This window comes from Notolepis coatsorum (assembly GCF_963971535.1).
Source record: "Notolepis coatsorum genome assembly, chromosome: 4".
NCBI classification, from domain to species: domain Eukaryota; kingdom Metazoa; phylum Chordata; class Actinopteri; order Aulopiformes; family Paralepididae; genus Notolepis; species Notolepis coatsorum.
The window spans coordinates 114569368-114588924 of NC_140168.1; the positions used below are offsets into that span (position 1 = coordinate 114569368).

The window sequence follows — 19557 nt, forward strand, 5'->3', positions numbered from 1 at the left end:
CCCTCCCTCTCCCTCTCCTCCCCTCCCTCTCCCTCTCCTCCCTCTCCTCTCTCTCTCTCTCTCTCCCTCTCCCTCTCTCCCCTCTCCCTCTCCCTCTCCCTCTCCCTCTCCCCTCTCTCTCCCTCTCCCCCTCTCCCTCCCTCTCCCTCTCCCTCTCCTTTCTCCCTCTCTCCCCAGCGTTCGGGTTGTGGTCTGGCCGTGTGCGCTTCAAGGGCACTGAGCCGACAGTGGACTCCTCCCTGGTCGTCATGACAACAGAGGTCTCTGACGAGGGGGACTACATCTGCCACATCAGCACCTTCCCCTTTGGGAACTTTGACAGACAGCTGTCACTCACTGTCTGGAGTAAGTCCCGCCTCCTCTCAAAGAGGAAATTCATAGTACGAGTTAGCAGTTATATTCAGACAGGTGTAGATAAATATATATGGTAATATAAATATAATAATAATAATAATAATTAATTACATTTGCTTTTCTAGACACTCAAAGCGTTCCCCACAATGTAGAGTGGAAATTGCCTCCTTCACCACCACCAACCGTGGGCTATGCAGGGTCTATGGCTGCCATACACTGGCACCAGGCACACATCACGCTGCACACTGACTACCATACACTGGCACCAGACACACATCACACTACACACTGACTACCATACACTGGCACCAGGCACACATCACACTACACACTGACTACCATACACTGGCACCAGACACACATCACACTACACACTGACTACCATACACTGGCACCAGGCACACATCACACTACTACACAGTGACTACCATACACTGGCACCAGACACACATCACACTACACACTGACTACCATACACTGGCACCAGGCACACATCACACTACACACTGACTACCATACACTGGCACCAGGCACACATCACACTACACACTGACTACCATACACTGGCACCAGGCACACATCACACTACACACTGACTACCATACACTGGCACCAGGCACACATCACACTACACACTGACTACCATACACTGGCACCAGGCACACAGCACACTACACACTGACTACCATACACTGGCACCAGGCACACAGCACACTACACACTGACTACCATACACTGGCACCAGACACACATCACACTACACACTGACTACCATACACTGGCACCAGGCACACATCACACTACACACTGACTACCATACACTGGCACCAGACACACATCACACTACACACTGACTACCATACACTGGCACCAGACACACATCACACTACACACTGACTACCATACACTGGCACCAGACACACATCACACTACACACTGACTACCATACACTGGCACCAGGCACACATCACACTACACACTGACTACCATACACTGGCACCAGGCACACAGCACACTACACACTGACTACCATACACTGGCACCAGGCACACATCACACTACACACTGACTACCATACACTGGCACCAGGCACACAGCACACTACACACTGACCACCATACACTGACACCAGGCACACATCACACTACACACTGACTACCATACACTGGCACCAGGCACACATCACACTACACACTGACTACCATACACTGGCACCAGGCACACATCACACTACACACTGACTACCATACACTGGCTCCACACATCACACTACACACTGACTACCATACACTGGCACCAGGCACACATCACACTACACACTGACCACCATACACTGGCACCAGGCACACATCACACTACACACTGACTACCATACACTGGCACCAGACACACACACATCACACTACACATTGACTACCATACACTGGCACCAGGCACACATCACACTACACACTGACTACCATACACTGGCACCAGGCACACATCACACATCACACTACACACTGACTACCATACACTGGCACCAGGCACACATCACACTACACACTGACTACCATACACTGGCACCAGGCACACATCACACTACACACTGACTACCATACACTGGCACCAGGCACACATCACACTACACAATGACTACCATACACTGGCACCAGGCACACATCACACTACACACTGACTACCATACACTGGCACCAGACACACACATCACACTACACACTGACTACCATACACTGGCACCAGGCACACATCACACTACACACTGACTACCATACACTGGCACCAGGCACACATCACACTACACACTGACTACCATACACTGGCACCAGGCACACATCACACTACACACTGACTACCATACACTGGCACCCGGCACACATCACACTACACACTGACTACCATACACTGGCACCAGGCACACATCACACTACACACTGACTACCATACACTGGCACCAGGCACACAACACACTACACACTGACTACCATACACTGGCACCCGGCACACATCACACTACACAATGGCTGAACGGCTCAGGAGACAGGGATTGATATCAGCCAATTAAGGGGGGAGGGATGATTAGGTGGCCTTGATGTCAGAGACCTGATTGGGAATTTGACCAGGAACGTCGGGGGAACCCCCTACTCTTTACGATAGGCGTCCTGGGTTCTTTAATGACGGCACTCGCAGCTGTACGGTGTCCCAATCACCGTAACAGGGTAATTGTTACTGACTAGTCCAGAGGACAGAGTGCCCCCTGCTGGACAAAAACACCACTTCCCAACAACGGCCTTGACCGGGGCTCGAACCGGTGATCTTCCGGTTTATTAGTCCGGAGATCTACTCATGTAGCCATGTCATTGTTTACGTCAAGGCTAATATATTGGAGGCTAAGTCACAGGTTACGCAGTGGGAGCTGGAGGGCACATGTCTACATCACAGGATATGATGTCATACGACAGCTGTGTCACCTCCTCCTTTACCCTCCCTGGTCGCTGCATTCCGGAGAGGCAGCAACTTCCTGTGATCGCTGGTGGAGAGGCAGCCACTTCCTGTGATCGCTGGTCGTGAGGCAGCCACTTCCTGTGATCGCTGGTGGAGAGGCAGCCACTTCCTGTGATCGCTGGTCGAGAGGCAGCCACTTCCTGTGATCGCTGGTCGTGAGGCAGCCACTTCCTGTGATCGCTGGTCGTGAGGCAGCCACTTCCTGTGATCGCTGGTCATGAGGCAGCCACTTCCTGTGATCGCTGGTGGAGAGGCAGCCACTTCCTGTGATCGCTGGTGGAGAGGCAGCCACTTCCTGTGATCGCTGGTGGAGAGGCAGCCACTTCCTGTGATCGCTGGTGGAGAGGCAGCCACTTCCTGTGATCGCTGGTGGAGAGGCAGCCACTTCCTGTGATCGCTGGTGGAGAGGCAGCCACTTCCTGTGATCGCTGGTGGAGAGGCAGCCACTTCCTGTGATCGCTGGCAGTGAGATCAGTAAAGACACTGGTAGTAAAGACGGATCAAATTCCTCTTTGATATCATAAGGATGACATGTACAATTAATAGTTGATTATTGATTGACATGTATCATTAAATTGCTATAAATTTTGCTAATAAGGGCATAAGATGTTATTCGGAGAAACATTTTAATCAATATCATAGCTGTCAATCGGGAAACCAGCTGTGATTAACTGATCTATGAGTGAGACACATTGCACATTGCATTCTTTAGACATGACGATGTTTCTTCAAAGAATTTCAAAGCTGCCTTGAAGCCTATAAACACGTTCCAAGATGTTCTGGTGGCGGGCAGCCAGCAGGCGGATCCTCTGATAGAGTAACAGTCAGGTCCTCTGATAGTGTAACACCTCTGATAGTGTAACAGTCAGGTCCTCTGATAGTGTAACACCTCTGATAGAGTAACAGTCAGGTCCTCTGATAGTGTAACACCTCTGATAGAGTAACAGTCAGGTCCTCTGATAGTGTAACACCTCTGATAGAGTAACAGGCAGGTCCTCTGATAGTGTAACACCTCTGATAGAGTAACAGGCAGGTCCTCTGATAGTGTAACACCTCTGATAGAGTAACACCTCTGATAGAGTAACAGGCAGGTCCTCTGATAGTGTAACACCTCTGATAGAGTAACAGGCAGGTCCTCTGATAGTGTAACACCTCTGATAGAGTAACACCTCTGATAGTGTAACAGCTCTGATAGAGTAACAGGCAGGTCCTCTGATAGTGTAACACCTCTGATAGAGTAACACCTCTGATAGAGTAACAGGCAGGTCCTCTGATAGTGTAACACCTCTGATAGAGTAACAGGCAGGTCCTCTGATAGTGTAACACCTCTGATAGTGTAACACCTCTGATAGTGTAACACCTCTGATAGAGTAACAGGCAGGTCCTCTGATAGTGTAACACCTCTGATAGAGTAACACCTCTGATAGTGTAACACCTCTGATAGTGTAACACCTCTGATAGTGTAACACCTCTGATAGTGTAACACCTCTGATAGTGTAACACCTCTGATAGAGTAACAGGCAGGTCCTCTGATAGTGTAACACCTCTGATAGAGTAACACCTCTGATAGTGTAACACCTCTGATAGTGTAACACCTCTGATAGTGTAACACCTCTGATAGTGTAACACCTCTGATAGAGTAACAGGCAGGTCCTCTGATAGTGTAACACCTCTGATAGTGTAACACCTCTGATAGTGTAACACCTCTGATAGTGTAACACCTCTGATAGAGTAACACCTCTGATAGTGTAACACCTCTGATAGTGTAACAGTCAGGTCCTCTGATAGTGTAACACCTCTGATAGTGTAACACCTCTGATAGTGTAACACCTCTGATAGTGTAACACCTCTGATAGTGTAACAGGCAGGTCCTCTGATAGTGTAACACCTCTGATAGAGTAACACCTCTGATAGTGTAACACCTCTGATAGAGTAACACCTCTGATAGTGTAACACCTCTGATAGTGTAACACCTCTGATAGTGTAACAGTCAGGTCCTCTGATAGTGTAACACCTCTGATAGTGTAACACCTCTGATAGTGTAACACCTCTGATAGTGTAACACCTCTGATAGTGTAACAGTCAGGTCCTCTGATAGTGTAACACCTCTGATAGTGTAACACCTCTGATAGTGTAACACCTCTGATAGTGTAACACCTCTGATAGTGTAACACCTCTGATAGAGTAACAGGCAGGTCCTCTGATAGTGTAACACCTCTGATAGAGTAACACCTCTGATAGTGTAACACCTCTCATAGTGTAACAGTCAGGTCCTCTGATAGAGTAACACCTCTGATAGTGTAACACCTCTGATAGAGTAACAGTCAGGTCCTCTGATAGTGTAACACCTCTGATAGAGTAACAGGCAGGTCCTCTGATAGTGTAACACCTCTGATAGAGTAACAGTCAGGTCCTCTGATAGTGTAACACCTCTGATAGTGTAACAGTCAGGTCCTCTGATAGAGTAACACCTCTGATAGAGTAACAGTCAGGTCCTCTGATAGTGTAACACCTCTGATAGAGTAACAGGCAGGTCCTCTGATAGTGTAACACCTCTGATAGAGTAACAGTCAGGTCCTCTGATAGTGTAACACCTCTGATAGAGTAACAGTCAGGTCCTCTGATAGTGTAACACCTCTGATAGAGTAACAGTCAGGTCCTCTGATAGTGTAACACCTCTGATAGTGTAACAGTCAGGTCCTCTGATAGTGTAACACCTCTGATAGAGTAACACCTCTGATAGAGTAACAGTCAGGTCCTCTGATAGTGTAACACCTCTGATAGAGTAACACCTCTGATAGAGTAACAGTCAGGTCCTCTGATAGTGTAACACCTCTGATAGAGTAACAGTCAGGTCCTCTGATAGTGTAACACCTCTGATAGAGTAACACCTCTGATAGTGTAACATTTCTGATAGAGTAACAGTCAGGTCCTCTGATAGAGTAACACCTCTGATAGAGTAACAGTCAGGTCCTCTGATAGTGTAACACCTCTGATAGTGTAACAGTCAGGTCCTCTGATAGTGTAACACCTCTGATAGAGTAACACCTCTGATAGAGTAACAGTCAGGTCCTCTGATAGTGTAACACCTCTGATAGAGTAACAGTCAGGTCCTCTGATAGTGTAACACCTCTGATAGAGTAACACCTCTGATAGTGTAACACCTCTGATAGAGTAACAGTCAGGTCCTCTGATAGTGTAACACCTCTGATAGAGTAACAGTCAGGTCCTCTGATAGAGTAACACCTCTGATAGTGTAACACCTCTGATAGAGTAACAGTCAGGTCCTCTGATAGTGTAACACCTCTGATAGAGTAACAGTCAGGTCCTCTGATAGAGTAACACCTCTGATAGAGTAACAGTCAGGTCCTCTGATAGAGTAACACCTCTGATAGTGTAACAGGCAGGTCCTCTGATAGTGTAACACCTCTGATAGAGTAACACCCAGGTCCTCTGATAGTGTAACACCTCTGATAGTGTAACAGGCAGGTCCTCTGATAGTGTAACACCTCTGATAGAGTAACAGTCAGGTCCTCTGATAGTGTAACACCTCTGATAGTGTAACAGGCAGGTCCTCTGATAGTGTAACACCTCTGATAGAGTAACAGTCAGGTCCTCTGATAGTGTAACACCTCTGATAGAGTAACAGTCAGGTCCTCTGATAGTGTAACACCTCTGATAGTGTAACAGTCAGGTCCTCTGATAGAGTAACACCTCTGATAGTGTAACAGTCAGGTCCTCTGATAGTGTAACACCTCTGATAGAGTAACAGTCAGGTCCTCTGATAGTGTAACACCTCTGATAGTGTAACAGTCAGGTCCTCTGATAGAGTAACACCTCTGATAGTGTAACACCTCTGATAGAGTAACAGTCAGGTCCTCTGATAGTGTAACACCTCTGATAGAGTAACAGGCAGGTCCTCTGATAGTGTAACACCTCTGATAGAGTAACAGTCAGGTCCTCTGATAGTGTAACACCTCTGATAGAGTAACAGTCAGGTCCTCTGATAGTGTAACACCTCTGATAGAGTAACAGTCAGGTCCTCTGATAGTGTAACACCTCTGATAGTATAACAGTCAGGTCCTCTGATAGTGTAACACCTCTGATAGAGTAACACCTCTGATAGAGTAACAGTCAGGTCCTCTGATAGTGTAACACCTCTGATAGAGTAACAGGCAGGTCCTCTGATAGTGTAACACCTCTGATAGAGTAACACCTCTGATAGTGTAACACCTCTGATAGAGTAACACCTCTGATAGAGTAACAGTCAGGTCCTCTGATAGTGTAACACCTCTGATAGAGTAACAGTCAGGTCCTCTGATAGTGTAACACCTCTGACAGAGTAACAACTCTGATAGTGTAACACCTCTGATAGAGTAACAGTCAGGTCCTCTGATAGTGTAACACCTCTGATAGTGTAACAGTCAGGTCCTCTGATAGTGTAACACCTCTGATAGAGTAACACCTCTGATAGAGTAACAGTCAGGTCCTCTGATAGTGTAACACCTCTGATAGAGTAACAGTCAGGTCCTCTGATAGTGTAACACCTCTGACAGAGTAACAACTCTGATAGTGTAACACCTCTGATAGAGTAACAGTCAGGTCCTCTGATAGTGTAACACCTCTGATAGAGTAACAGTCAGGTCCTCTGATAGAGTAACACCTCTGATAGTGTAACAGTCAGGTCCTCTGATAGTGTAACACCTCTGATAGTGTAACAGTCAGGTCCTCTGATAGTGTAACACCTCTGATAGAGTAACAGTCAGGTCCTCTGATAGTGTAACACCTCTGATAGAGTAACAGTCAGGTCCTCTGATAGTGTAACACCTCTGATAGAGTAACAGTCAGGTCCTCTGATAGAGTAACACCTCTGATAGAGTAACAGTCAGGTCCTCTGATAGTGTAACACCTCTGATAGAGTAACAGTCAGGTCCTCTGATAGAGTAACACCTCTGATAGTGTAACAGGCAGGTCCTCTGATAGTGTAACACCTCTGATAGAGTAACACCCAGGTCCTCTGATAGTGTAACACCTCTGATAGTGTAACAGGCAGGTCCTCTGATAGTGTAACACCTCTGATAGAGTAACAGTCAGGTCCTCTGATAGTGTAACACCTCTGATAGTGTAACAGGCAGGTCCTCTGATAGTGTAACACCTCTGATAGAGTAACAGTCAGGTCCTCTGATAGTGTAACACCTCTGATAGAGTAACAGTCAGGTCCTCTGATAGTGTAACACCTCTGATAGTGTAACAGTCAGGTCCTCTGATAGAGTAACACCTCTGATAGAGTAACAGTCAGGTCCTCTGATAGTGTAACACCTCTGATAGAGTAACACCTCTGATAGAGTAACAGTCAGGTCCTCTGATAGTGTAACACCTCAGATAGAGTAACAGTCAGGTCCTCTGATAGTGTAACGCCTCTGATAGTGTAACACCTCTGATAGTGTAACAGTCAGGTCCTCTGATAGTGTAACACCTCTGATAGAGTAACAGTCAGGTCCTCTGATAGAGTAACACCTCTGATAGTGTAACAGTCAGGTCCTCTGATAGTGTAACACCTCTGATAGAGTAACAGTCAGGTCCTCTGATAGTGTAACACCTCTGATAGAGTAACACCTCTGATAGAGTAACAGTCAGGTCCTCTGATAGTGTAACACCTCTGATAGAGTAACAGTCAGGGCCTCTGATAGTGTAACACCTCTGATAGAGTAACAGTCAGGTCCTCTGATAGTGTAACACCTCTGATAGAGTAACAGTCAGGTCCTCTGATAGTGTAACACCTCTGATAGAGTAACAGTCAGGTCCTCTGATAGAGTAACAGTCAGGTCCTCTGATAGTGTAACACCTCTGATAGAGTAACAGTCAGGTCCTCTGATAGTGTAACACCTCTGATAGTGTAACACCTCTGATAGAGTAACAGGCAGGTCCTCTGATAGTGTAACACCTCTGATAGTGTAACAGTCAGGTCCTCTGATAGTGTAACACCTCTGATAGAGTAACAGGCAGGTCCTCTGATAGTGTAACAGGCAGGTCCTCTGATAGTGTAACACCTCTGATAGTGTAACACCTCTGATAGTGTAACACCTCTGATAGTGTAACACCTCTGATAGTGTAACAGATTTGAAGCTTGACAAAGTGCTGATCTCTCTGTCTCTCTGTCTCTCTCTATCTCTCCCTCTCTCCTTCTCTCTCTCTCTCCCTCTCTCCCTCTCCCTCTCCCCTGATCTCTCTGTCTCTCTGTCTCTCTCTATCTCCCTCTCTCTCTCTCTCTCTCTCTCTCTCTCTCTCTCTCTCTCTCTCTCTCTCTCTCTCTCCCTCTCCCTCTCTCTCTCTCTCTCTCTCTCTCTCTCTCTCTCTCTCTCTCTCTCTCTCTCTCTCTCTCTCTCTCCCTCTCCCTCTCCCTCTCTCTCTCTCTCTCTCTCTCTCTCTCTCTCTCTCTCTCTCTCTCTCTCTCTCTCTCTCTCTCTCTCTCTCTCTCTCTCTCTCTCCCTCTCCCTCTCTCTCTCTCTCTCCCTCTCTCTCTCTCTCTCTCTCTCTCTCTCTCTCTCTCTCTCTCTCTCTCTCTCTCTCTCTCTCTGCAGCCACGCCCATCTCCTCCCTCGACCCCCTGGTCCTGGTGGAGGGCCAGTCCTTCCGTCTGGCCGCCTCCTGCCGCTCCGTGGCCCGCCCCCCGGCCCGCCTCTCCTGGGACACGGAGCTGAGCGGCATGTCCAGTAACCGCACCGCCGCCAGCGGCTCCGTCTCCTCGCACTACTCCCTGCACCCCCTGCGCAGCATGAACGGCAAGCGGCTGGACTGCCTGGTGTGGCACCCCGCGCTGCAGCGCCCCCGGAGGCTGAGCAACACGCTGGTAGTGCACTGTGAGTGACACACGGCACAAGGTCCTTGAAGTGCTTATTAAAACCCTTTCACTGCCACACGACAGCCGGTTAACCCTTTACTATCACACAACCGACGGCGATGCTCCATCATTAGCCTCAAAGCTCTGCTTTGTTCATCCATGATAAAATTGTTCTGAATCAAGAAATACATTTTTTTATTTAAAGTGTAACTAAGCCAGGGTTTTAAGCCATAAATATTGGATCCGATTTCTTTTTCTATAAAAAACAGCATGGTCACGGAGAGACCAATCCCATGTCGATCGGCACTTTCGCGGCCAAGCTATAATCACTTTTTGCGCACCTACTCCCGAACTCTGCATGCGCAGATTGATAAATCTAGATCTCTGGACAATCCAGAGAGACTCCGTGGGCAATCTGCGCATGCGGAGTTGGGGAGTAGGTGTTAAAAAGCGACTATAGCTCGACCGAGAAAGTGCCGATCGACTTGGGATTGGTCTCTCCGTGTTCAGGAGACTGAGGAGTATAGAAGTCTATTGGATCATGTCTCCAGCGCCCACACAGCTGTAGCTACAACCACTTAATGTCAAGGCTCTCATCCACATTCATTCACCCCCCCCCCCCCCCCCCCCCGCCCCGCCCTCTCTCCCATGAGCTCAATGTAACGCGGAAGTGCAGTGGTCTATTGGCTCCTTTTAAAGGAAAACTCCAACATTTTGGGAAATTAGCTTATTTAACATCTTCCCTGGAGTTAGACAATAAGATACATACCTTTTTTCGTCTCTCTGCATGCATTAGGCTTAGGTAACGCCTGGACCGTTAGCCTAGCTTAGCTTCATCACTGGAAGAGGGTCAGACATTTACCCGAGTTCCCTACAGTCACGAAATACACACTCCAAATACAATCAAAATACAACTCCAAAACGTTCCTGTAAACATGTTGTGACCTGTGTATTTACCACGTCTCCCAGTCACACAAGTCACACGAGTCTCCCAGTCACACAAGTCTCCCAGTCACATGAGTCTCCCAGTCACACAAGTCTCCCAGTCACATGAGTCTCCCAGTCACACAAGTCTCCCAGTCACACAAGTCTCCCAGTCACACAAGTCTCCAAGTCACACAAGTCACACGAGTCTCCCAGTCACATAAGTCACACAAGTCACACGAGTCTCCCAGTCACACAAGTCACACAAGTCTCCCAGTCACACAAGTCTCCTAGTCACACAAGTCACATGAGTCTCCCAGTCACACAAGTCACACAAGTCTCCCAGTCACACAAGTCTCCAAGTCACAAGTCTCCAAGTCACAAGTCTCCAAGTCACACAAGTCACACAAATCTCCCAGTCACACAAGTCTCCAAGTCACACAAGTCTCTGGAAACAAGAGAGTTAGACTCCTCACCACAACATGTAAACAAGAGTTAGACTCCTCACCACAACATGTAAACAAGAGAGTTAGACTCCTCACCACAACATGTAAACAAGAGAGTTAGACTCCTCATCACAACATGTAAACAAGAGAGTTAGACTCCTCACCACAACATGTAAACAAGAGTTAGACTCCTCACCACAACATGTAAACAAGAGAGTTAGACTCCTCACCACAACATGTAAACAAGAGTTAGACTCCTCACCACAACATGTAAACAAGAGTTAGACTCCTCACCACAACATGTAAACAAGAGAGTTAGACTCCTCATCACAACATGTAAACAAGAGAGTTAGACTCCTCATCACAACATGTAAACAAGAGAGTTAGACTCCTCACCACAACATGTAAACAAGAGAGTTAGACTCCTCATCACAACATGTAAACAAGAGAGTTAGACTCCTCATCACAACATGTAAACAAGAGAGTTAGACTCCTCACCACAACATGTAAACAAGAGAGTTAGACTCCTCACCACAACATGTAAACAAGAGAGTTAGACTCCTCATCACAACATGTAAACAGGAGAGTTAGACTCCTCACCACAACATGTAAACAAGAGAGTTAGACTCCTCATCACAACATGTAAACAAGAGAGTTAGACTCCTCACCACAACATGTAAACAAGAGAGTTAGACTCCTCACCACAACATGTAAACAAGAGAGTTAGACTCCTCACCACAACATGTAAACAAGAGAGTTAGACTCCTCACCACAACATGTAAACAAGAGAGTTAGACTCCTCACCACAACATGTAAACAAGAGAGTTAGACTCCTCACCACAACATGTAAACAAGAGAGTTAGACTCCTCACCACAACATGTAAACAAGAGAGTTAGACTCCTCATCACAACATGTAAACAAGAGAGTTAGACTCCTCACCACAACATGTAAACAAGAGTTAGACTCCTCATCACAACATGTAAACAAGAGAGTTAGACTCCTCACCACAACATGTAAACAAGAGAGTTAGACTCCTCATCACAACATGTAAACAGGAGAGTTAGACTCCTCACCACAACATGTAAACAAGAGAGTTAGACTCCTCATCACAACATGTAAACAAGAGAGTTAGACTCCTCATCACAACATGTAAACAAGAGAGTTAGACTCCTCAACACAACATGTAAACAAGAGAGTTAGACTCCTCACCACAACATGTAAACAAGAGAGTTAGACTCCTCACCACAACATGTAAACAAGAGAGTTCGACTCCTCATCACAACATGTAAACAAGAGAGTTAGACTCCTCACCACAACATGTAAACAAGAGAGTTAGACTCCTCACCACAACATGTAAACAAGAGAGTTAGACTCCTCATCACAACATGTAAACAAGAGAGTTAGACTCCTCACCACAACATGTAAACAAGAGAGTTAGACTCCTCACCACAACATGTAAACAAGAGAGTTAGACTCCTCATCACAACATGTAAACAAGAGAGTTAGACTCCTCACCACAACATGTAAACAAGATAGTTAGACTCCTCAACACAACATGTAAACAAGAGTTAGACTCCTCATCACAACATGTAAACAAGAGAGTTAGACTCCTCATCACAACATGTAAACAAGAGAGTTAGACTCCTCACCACAACATGTAAACAAGAGAGTTAGACTCCTCACCACAACATGTAAACAAGAGAGTTAGACTCCTCATCACAACATGTAAACAAGAGAGTTAGACTCCTCACCACAACATGTAAACAAGATAGTTAGACTCCTCAACACAACATGTAAACAAGAGTTAGACTCCTCATCACAACATGTAAACAAGAGAGTTAGACTCCTCATCACAACATGTAAACAAGAGAGTTAGACTCCTCACCACAACATGTAAACAAGAGAGTTAGACTCCTCACCACAACATGTAAACAAGAGAGTTAGACTCCTCATCACAACATGTAAACAAGAGAGTTAGACTCCTCACCACAACATGTAAACAAGAGAGTTAGACTCCTCACCACAACATGTAAACAAGAGAGTTAGACTCCTCACCACAACATGTAAACAAGAGAGTTAGACTCCTCATCACAACATGTAAACAAGAGAGTTAGACTCCTCACCACAACATGTAAACAAGAGAGTTAGACTCCTCACCACAACATGTAAACAAGAGAGTTAGACTCCTCATCACAACATGTAAACAAGAGAGTTAGACTCCTCACCACAACATGTAAACAAGAGAGTTAGACTCCTCACCACAACATGTAAACAAGAGAGTTAGACTCCTCATCACAACATGTAAACAAGAGAGTTAGACTCCTCACCACAACATGTAAACAAGAGAGTTAGACTCCTCACCACAACATGTAAACAAGAGAGTTAGACTCCTCATCACAACATGTAAACAAGAGAGTTAGACTCCTCACCACAACATGTAAACAAGATAGTTAGACTCCTCAACACAACATGTAAACAAGAGTTAGACTCCTCATCACAACATGTAAACAAGAGAGTTAGACTCCTCATCACAACATGTAAACAAGAGAGTTAGACTCCTCACCACAACATGTAAACAAGAGAGTTAGACTCCTCACCACAACATGTAAACAAGAGAGTTAGACTCCTCATCACAACATGTAAACAAGAGAGTTAGACTCCTCACCACAACATGTAAACAAGAGAGTTAGACTCCTCACCACAACATGTAAACAAGAGAGTTAGACTCCTCACCACAACATGTAAACAAGAGAGTTAGACTCCTCATCACAACATGTAAACAAGAGAGTTAGACTCCTCACCACAACATGTAAACAAGAGAGTTAGACTCCTCACCACAACATGTAAACAAGAGAGTTAGACTCCTCACCACAACATGTAAACAAGAGAGTTAGACTCCTCATCACAACATGTAAACAAGAGAGTTAGACTCCTCAACACAACATGTAAACAAGAGAGTTAGACTCCTCACCACAACATGTAAACAAGAGAGTTAGACTCCTCACCACAACATGTAAACAAGAGAGTTAGACTCCTCATCACAACATGTAAACAAGAGAGTTAGACTCCTCATCACAACATGTAAACAAGAGAGTTAGACTCCTCACCACAACATGTAAACAAGAGAGTTAGACTCCTCAACACAACATGTAAACAAGAGAGTTAGACTCCTCACCACAACATGTAAACAAGAGAGTTAGACTCCTCATCACAACATGTAAACAAGAGAGTTAGACTCCTCATCACAACATGTAAACAAGAGAGTTAGACTCCTCACCACAACATGTAAACAAGAGAGTTAGACTCCTCATCACAACATGTAAACAAGAGAGTTAGACTCCTCATCACAACATGTAAACAAGAGAGTTAGACTTCTCATCACAACATGTAAACAAGAGAGTTAGACTCCTCACCACAACATGTAAACAAGAGTTAGACTCCTCGCCACAACATGTAAAGATTCAAAGATTCATCTAAAGGTTAGAGAAGCAGGCCCGTAAGGTCAACAGTGTCAGTTGCTTCTTTTTAATGGGGGTAGTTGCTTCTTTTCAATGGGGGTAGTTGCTTCTTTTGAATGGGGGTAATTGCTTCTTTTCAATGGGGGTAGTTGCTTCTTTTCAATGGGGGTAGTTGCTTCTTTTCAATGGGGGTAGTTGCTTCTTTTCAATGGGGGTAGTTGCTTCTTTTCAATGGGGGTAGTTGCTTCTTTTCAATGGGGATAGTTGCTTCTTTAGAATGGGGGTAGTTGCTTCTTTTCAATGGGGGTAGTTGCTTCTTTTCAATGGGGGTAGTTGGTTCTTTTCAATGGGGGTAGTTGCTTCTTTTCAATGGGGGTAGTTGCTTCTTTTCAATGGGGTTAGTTGCTTCTTTTCAATGGGGGTAGTTGCTTCTTTTCAATGGGTGTAGTTGCTTCTTTTCAATGGGGGTAGTTGCTTCTTTTCAATGGGTGTAGTTGCTTCTTTTCAATGGGGGTAGTTGCTTCTTTTCAATGGGGTTAGTTGCTTCTTTTGAATGGGGTTAGTTGCTTCTTTTGAATGGGGTTAGTTGCTTCTTTTGAATGGGGGTACTTCTGTTGGACAGTCATTACTGCATGCGGTTGGCTGGAAAAAACAGAGCGGCATTCCGTGAGAAAGTGGAACTCTCACTGTAAATCACAGAGGAAACTGGCGATTGGTGGGGGGGGGGCTGCATTGTGCTGCATTGTGGGATTCGATGAGTATGAGACCTCCCTAGACCCCTCCCCTCTTCACACACACACACACACACACACACACACACACACACACACACACACACACACACACACACACACACACACACACACACACACACACACACACACACACACACACACACACACACACACACACACACACACACACACACACACACGCACACAATTTGCACTATGGACATATAGTAAAATAGCAGTTATGTTTCCTCAGTCCCTCCGGATGTGCAGGTGTCAGGTTACAGCCAGAAGTGGCACGTGGGTCTGGAGAGAGCTGCCCTCAGGTGTGAGAGCGGAGGAAACCCCAAACCACAGAGCTTCACCTGGACCAGGTAAGACCTGCCTGCCTGCCTGTCTGTCTGTCTGTCTGTCTGCCTGCCTGTCTGTCTGTCTGTCTGTCTGTCTGTCTGTCTGTCTGTCTGTCTGTCTGTCTGTCTGTCTGTCTGTCTGTCTGTCTGTCTGTCTGTCTGTCTGTCTGTCTGTCTGTCTGTCTGTCTGTCTGTCTGTCTGTCTGTCTGTCTGTCTGTCTGTCTGTCTGTCTGTCTGTCTGTCTGTCTGTCTGTCTGTCTGTCTGTCTGTCTGTCTGTCTGTCTGTCTGTCTGTCTGTCTGTCTGTCTGTCTGTCTGTCTGTCTGTCTGTCTGTCTGTCTGTCTGTCTGTCTGTCTGTCTGTCTGTCTGTCTGTCTGTCTGTCTGTCTGTCTGTCTGTCTGTCTGTCTGTCTGTCTGTCTGTCTGTCTGTCTGTCTGTCTGTCTGTCTGTCTGTCTGTCTGTCTGTCTGTCTGTCTGTCTGTCTGTCTGTCTGTCTGTCTGTCTGTCTGTCTGTCTGTCTGTCTGTCTGTCTGTCTGTCTGTCTGTCTGTCTGTCTGTCTGTCTGTCTGTCTGTCTGTCTGTCTGTCTGTCTGTCTGTCTGTCTGTCTGTCTGTCTGTCTGTCTGTCTGTCTGTCTGTCTGTCTGTCTGTCTGTCTGTCTGTCTGTCTGTCTGTCTGTCTGTCTGTCTGTCTGTCTGTCTGTCTGTCTGTCTGTCTGTCTGTCTGTCTGTCTGTCTGTCTGTCTGTCTGTCTGTCTGTCTGTCTGTCTGTCTGTCTGTCTGTCTGTCTGTCTGTCTGTCTGTCTGTCTGTCTGTCTGTCTGTCTGTCTGTCTGTCTGTCTGTCTGTCTGTCTGTCTGTCTGTCTGTCTGTCTGTCTGTCTGTCTGTCTGTCTGTCTGTCTGTCTGTCTGTCTGTCTGTCTGTCTGTCTGTCTGTCTGTCTGTCTGTCTGTCTGTCTGTCTGTCTGTCTGTCTGTCTGTCTGTCTGTCTGTCTGTCTGTCTGTCTGTCTGTCTGTCTGTCTGTCTGTCTGTCTGTCTGTCTGTCTGTCTGTCTGTCTGTCTGTCTGTCTGTCTGTCTGTCTGTCTGTCTGTCTGTCTGTCTGTCTGTCTGTCTGTCTGTCTGTCTGTCTGTCTGTCTGTCTGTCTGTCTGTCTGTCTGTCTGTCTGTCTGTCTGTCTGTCTGTCTGTCTGTCTGTCTGTCTGTCTGTCTGTCTGTCTGTCTGTCTGTCTGTCTGTCTGTCTGTCTGTCTGTCTGTCTGTCTGTCTGTCTGTCTGTCTGTCTGTCTGTCTGTCTGTCTGTCTGTCTGTCTGTCTGTCTGTCTGTCTGTCTGTCTGTCTGTCTGTCTGTCTGTCTGTCTGTCTGTCTGTCTGTCTGTCTGTCTGTCTGTCTGTCTGTCTGTCTGTCTGTCTGTCTGTCTGTCTGTCTGTCTGTCTGTCTGTCTGTCTGTCTGTCTGTCTGTCTGTCTGTCTGTCTGTCTGTCTGTCTGTCTGTCTGTCTGTCTGTCTGTCTGTCTGTCTGTCTGTCTGTCTGTCTGTCTGTCTGTCTGTCTGTCTGTCTGTCTGTCTGTCTGTCTGTCTGTCTGTCTGTCTGTCTGTCTGTCTGTCTGTCTGTCTGTCTGTCTGTCTGTCTGTCTGTCTGTCTGTCTGTCTGTCTGTCTGTCTGTCTGTCTGTCTGTCTGTCTGTCTGTCTGTCTGTCTGTCTGTCTGTCTGTCTGTCTGTCTGTCTGTCTGTCTGTCTGTCTGTCTGTCTGTCTGTCTGTCTGTCTGTCTGTCTGTCTGTCTGTCTGTCTGTCTGTCTGTCTGTCTGTCTGTCTGTCTGTCTGTCTGTCTGTCTGTCTGTCTGTCTGTCTGTCTGTCTGTCTGTCTGTCTGTCTGTCTGTCTGTCTGTCTGTCTGTCTGTCTGTCTGTCTGTCTGTCTGTCTGTCTGTCTGTCTGTCTGTCTGTCTGTCTGTCTGTCTGTCTGTCTGTCTGTCTGTCTGTCTGTCTGTCTGTCTGTCTGTCTGTCTGTCTGTCTGTCTGTCTGTCTGTCTGTCTGTCTGTCTGTCTGTCTGTCTGTCTGTCTCTGTCTGTCTGTCTGTCTGTCTGTCTGTCTGTCTGTCTGTCTGTCTGTCTGTCTGTCTGTCTGTCTGTCTGTCTGTCTGTCTGTCTGTCTGTCTGTCTGTCTGTCTGTCTGTCTGTCTGTCTGTCTGTCTGTCTGTCTGTCTGTCTGTCTGTCTGTCTGTCTGTCTGTCTGTCTGTCTGTCTGTCTGTCTGTCTGTCTGTCTGTCTGTCTGTCTGTCTGTCTGTCTGTCTGTCTGTCTGTCTGTCTGTCTGTCTGTCTGTCTGTCTGTCTGTCTGTCTGTCTGTCTGTCTGTCTGTCTGTCTGTCTGTCTGTCTGTCTGTCTGTCTGTCTGTCTGTCTGTCTGTCTGTCTGTCTGTCTGTCTGTCTGTCTGTCTGTCTGTCTGTCTGTCTGTCTGTCTGTCTGTCTGTCTGTCTGTCTGTCTGTCTGTCTGTCTGTCTGTCTGTCTGTCTGTCTGTCTGTCTGTCTGTCTGTCTGTCTGTCTGTCTGTCTGTCTGTCTGTCTGTCTGTCTGTCTGTCTGTCTGTCTGTCTGTCTGTCTGTCTGTCTGTCTGTCTGTCTGTCTGTCTGTCTGTCTGTCTGTCTGTCTGTCTGTCTGTCTGTCTGTCTGTCTGTCTGTCTGTCTGTCTGTCTGTCTGTCTGTCTGTCTGTCTGTCTGTCTGTCTGTCTGTCTGTCTGTCTGTCTGTCTGTCTGTCTGTCTGTCTGTCTGTCTGTCTGTCTGTCTGTCTGTCTGTCTGTCTGTCTGTCTGTCTGTCTGTCTGTCTGTCTGTCTGTCTGTCTGTCTGTCTGTCTGTCTGTCTGTCTGTCTGTCTGTCTGTCTGGCCTAGGGGCAGGAGAGGAGAGTCTGAGGGAGAGAGAGAGAGAAGAGAGGGGGAGGGGGAGAGGGAGGGGGTAGGTGGGGGGGCCTAGGGGAGGAGAGGAGAGTCTGAGGGAGAGAGAGACAGGAGAGAGGGGGAGAGGGAGGGGGGTAGGTGGGGGGGCCTAGGGGAGGAGAGGAGAGTCTGAGGGAGAGAGAGAGAGGAGAGAGGGGGAGAGGGAGGGGGGTAGGTGGGGGGGCCTAGGGGAGGAGAGGAGAGTCTGAGGGAGAGAGAGAGAGGGGGAGAGGGAGGGGGGTAGGTGGGGGGGCCTGGGGGCAGGAGAGGAGAGTCTGAGGGAGAGAGAGAGAGGAGAGAGGGGGAGAGGGAGGGGGGTAGGTGAGGGGGCCTGGGGGAGGAGAGGAGAGTCTGAGGGAGAGAGAGAGAGGAGAGAGGGGGAGAGGGAGGGGGGTAGGTGGGGGGGCCTGGGGGCAGGAGAGGAGAGTCTGAGGGAGAGAGAGAGAGGAGAGAGGGGGAGAGGGAGGGGGGTAGGTGGGGGGGCCTAGGGGAGGAGAGGAGAGTCTGAGGGAGAGAGAGAGAGGAGAGAGGGGGAGAGGGAGGGGGAGAGGGAGGGGGCCTAGGGGAGGAGAGGAGAGTCTGAGGGAGAGAGAGAGAGAAGAGAGGGGGAGAGGGAGGGGGGTAGGTGGGGGGGCCTAGGGGCAGGAGAGGAGAGTCTGAGGGAGAGAGAGAGAGGAGAGAGGGGGAGAGGGAGGGGGAGAGGGAGGGGGCCTAGGGGAGGAGAGGAGAGTCTGAGGGCTATGAGTGTGATCAGCAGGTGCACCAGTCAGTTATGATCTGTTGCAGATTGTGTTTAAAAGCAGCTCTACTAATACTAATAATATACTAAATATGCTGTCTACTTGTGTAACAATAATACTTTTTACACGTCATCATCATCATCTAGTTTTAGCTCCACACATGTGTATGTTCTTCTACCAGTTTCAGCCCTTCTTATTTTATCTGTTTTACTCTTTCACAAGTTTAAGTGTTATTTTTACACCTTACTAGTTTTAGTCTTGCTTATTTTATATATA

General features: G+C 47.2%; 1 protein-coding gene across 2 annotated transcripts in view; it reads left to right on the plus strand.

Annotated features, from left to right (window-relative positions):
* The window catches only part of nectin4a (nectin cell adhesion molecule 4a), a 178534-nt gene that overhangs the window by 44701 nt on the left and 114276 nt on the right, over positions 1–19557 (plus strand). For both annotated transcript variants that reach the window (XM_084312976.1, XM_084312977.1), the window contains 3 exons: positions 178–345; positions 9441–9719; positions 15517–15634. In XM_084312976.1, the coding sequence (XP_084169102.1) occupies positions 178–345; positions 9441–9719; positions 15517–15634 (565 nt within the window). The remainder of the gene's footprint in view (positions 1–177; positions 346–9440; positions 9720–15516; positions 15635–19557) is intronic.